We start from the raw sequence: 2,518 nt of genomic DNA, 5'->3' as shown, positions 1-2,518 counted from the left end.
GGGGGGGGGGGTAGGTTGGAGCAGATGAAGGGTGAAAATATTAAGTGGGGGACTTTTCGGGAGGGGTGTTAGCTGGCTAAATATGGCCATATGAGGTGATTCCAAAATACTTGTGAGTAATTTTGTCATGCCAGGTGCCTGGCTCTGTGTGGGGGTGGGGTGTGGTGGTTGTTTGTGTTGGGTCGGTAGGCACAAGAATTATTAGTAACCCTTACCTCACTCATTCTATTGCTGCTTTCTTTTATAATTTTATGTAAAGAATATAGAGTACATTATAAATACCAAATTGTTAAAATTTATCTATGTTACATACTCATTTCTGTTGAAATGATTCAATAAATGTATTATTTTTTTAGAGTTACGGTGAATCGTTCGAGTCTTCTTCAGGAAGTGAAGATGAACCAACTGAAGAGTTAAACTCTTGTATTGAAAAGCTGCGCGACATCTGTGGTCCAGATATACCACGTAGCGCCCTCGTCGGCCTTGTCATCGCTGCAGACTATGATGTCAACAGAGCAGCCAACCATTATTTTGCTCAAAATTGATGCTATAAGAAATTTGATAAAGACTGCCCTTTTGTAGCTGTTCGTTTCCAAGTAGATTGAACATTTTTTCCTTAGACGATCCAACTTACCACGGAGAGGGTAGGAAAGTTATCTCACTCATAGACTACCAACATCACAATCGATTTTTGTAATTTGTCCAAACATGGTTGTTTAAAAAATGGACACTGAGATGTAATTTCTGGTAGTAATTATTCCATAATAGAATAGTTTCTATAATCTTATAATTTAAATATAGTATAAAACAAATGTGGGCCGAATTGTTTGAAGGCTGAATTGGTTATGAGCTGAGCTGGGCAAATGTCAAGGTAGCAAGGGTGGAGTTGGCATGGACAAGTTAAGAATGGCTGAGTTAGTGTATTGGCTAAGTTATTAGCAGAGGGTGATTTGGCCAAGGGACAATTATGAACTGAGGTGTGATATGGTCCAATTTTGCGTAATGTTTTGTGTAGTATATGTTTTTCTTAAAACCTCCAAACACAGCATCTTTACTGTATATATGGGCATACAACAATTTTCATCAAAGAAAATTTGATAATCTTGACAAAGATCTAGTAAAAAAAGATCAAATAAGTTACCAACTTTCATTGAGACAAAGAAAAACAATCGTTTTTATTAATTATTGACTTTTTAACTACAAAAAAAAAGAAAAAACAAAAAGAAACCTTTTAGTTGATTGTTAAGAAGATTGTTAAATGATGACTGATAATGTAAGTTAAAAGATATGAAAATAATATATAGAAATTATATTTATTTCAGCTGAAAATGACATTTTACAAATCAAAGCCTAAGTGCCAGATTGCGTATAATTACCAATAAATCAGTTTATAGTTTCAAAAGTCCCAAATGTTCGAGAAACTGCCGTAGGCAAGCAGGAGGTTGTAAGATTTAGATTCAAATGCGAAAGATCGTGAGATTCTTCAGGAATAGTAATTTGTTGAAATACTGTATGCGACTTGCAAACCAGTTGGTTTTCTTTGCTGTCATGGATATTGTGTTTTTATTTAAAATTTGAAGATGCCGATGTATTTCCTGATAAGACATGATTAAATAATATACTTTACATTAGTTCCAATAATGGACCAAAATTATGGTACTGTAATTTTTTAAATAATTATTTCTGATGTATGAGAATTTAACTGATGTGTCCAATGATTGACATATGCCTTTAGGAATAATAGCGTGTGAAACTATTCTTGTTTTGTTTGTTGGTGGCGTCGTATGTAAATAACGAACAATTCCCCTTATGCACCAAGCAGAATAGTAGCAGTCATTTTATTATTTATGTGTTTGAAAATAAATACAGATAAGGCGCGATCTACAAATTATCCCCAACGACAGAAACGGGTTTGGAAAAACTATACTACACACGCGTCTGGGAAAACGATCATCTAATTATTGTGCCTCATGAATATTAATAAGCTAAGCCAATATTTCAGAGACACGTCCGAACGGGGTTGTGCAGTTTAACATGTTTTCCATTATTCCTATTGTTTTCAATGACAAACGCGTCTGTGTCGTTGGACCAGGTCCCGGTTGAACTTGTGTTTTCGTACGTATTTAAGATGGGCCTATATTATCTGAGATATCTTGTTCTGTCAGGGAGATATTCATTAGGTAATTCATATTTATATGTTGTATATTTAATTTTCAGTGAACACAAAAGATTGTAGAAAAATGTATTTCTGTACAAATTTCATTTAAGATATAAGGATGCACACAAATTAACAAGCCATTGTAGTGTTGTGCAATAAATATGAAATTAATTTTAAATAGCAAAGTGTCGTTTGATTTATTGTGTGTTAAATAATATAATTATAATAAGATGTTGATGGTAATGTTGATGATGACGAGAGTGCTCTCTAAAGCGGGCCAAGTGTTAAAAAAGTTCCCATAATCGGTTACCATTGTATGTATATCTACTGTATATACTAATATACATATGCTGTCTCTTA

The 2,518-nt window shown here is 33.9% G+C and overlaps 1 protein-coding gene across 1 annotated transcript in view; it reads left to right on the top strand.

Annotated features, from left to right (window-relative positions):
- Positions 1–2,338, top strand: part of LOC117109732 — a 15,878-nt gene extending 13,540 nt beyond the window's left edge. Inside the window, exon 21 of the mRNA XM_033252131.1 lies at positions 357–2,338. Coding sequence (XP_033108022.1) covers positions 357–545 — 189 coding nt within the window. The 3' untranslated portion in view covers positions 546–2,338. The remainder of the gene's footprint in view (positions 1–356) is intronic.
- The last annotated feature ends 180 nt before the right edge of the window (positions 2,339–2,518 follow it).

The sequence above is a fragment of the Anneissia japonica genome, unplaced genomic scaffold (genome assembly GCF_011630105.1).
Source record: "Anneissia japonica isolate Jap-2015-1 unplaced genomic scaffold, ASM1163010v1 scaffold3782_len1007564_cov172, whole genome shotgun sequence".
NCBI lineage: Eukaryota > Metazoa > Echinodermata > Crinoidea > Comatulida > Comatulidae > Anneissia > Anneissia japonica.
Note: the sequence above shows the minus strand (reverse complement) of the source record. Positions and strands in the feature narration are given on the sequence as shown.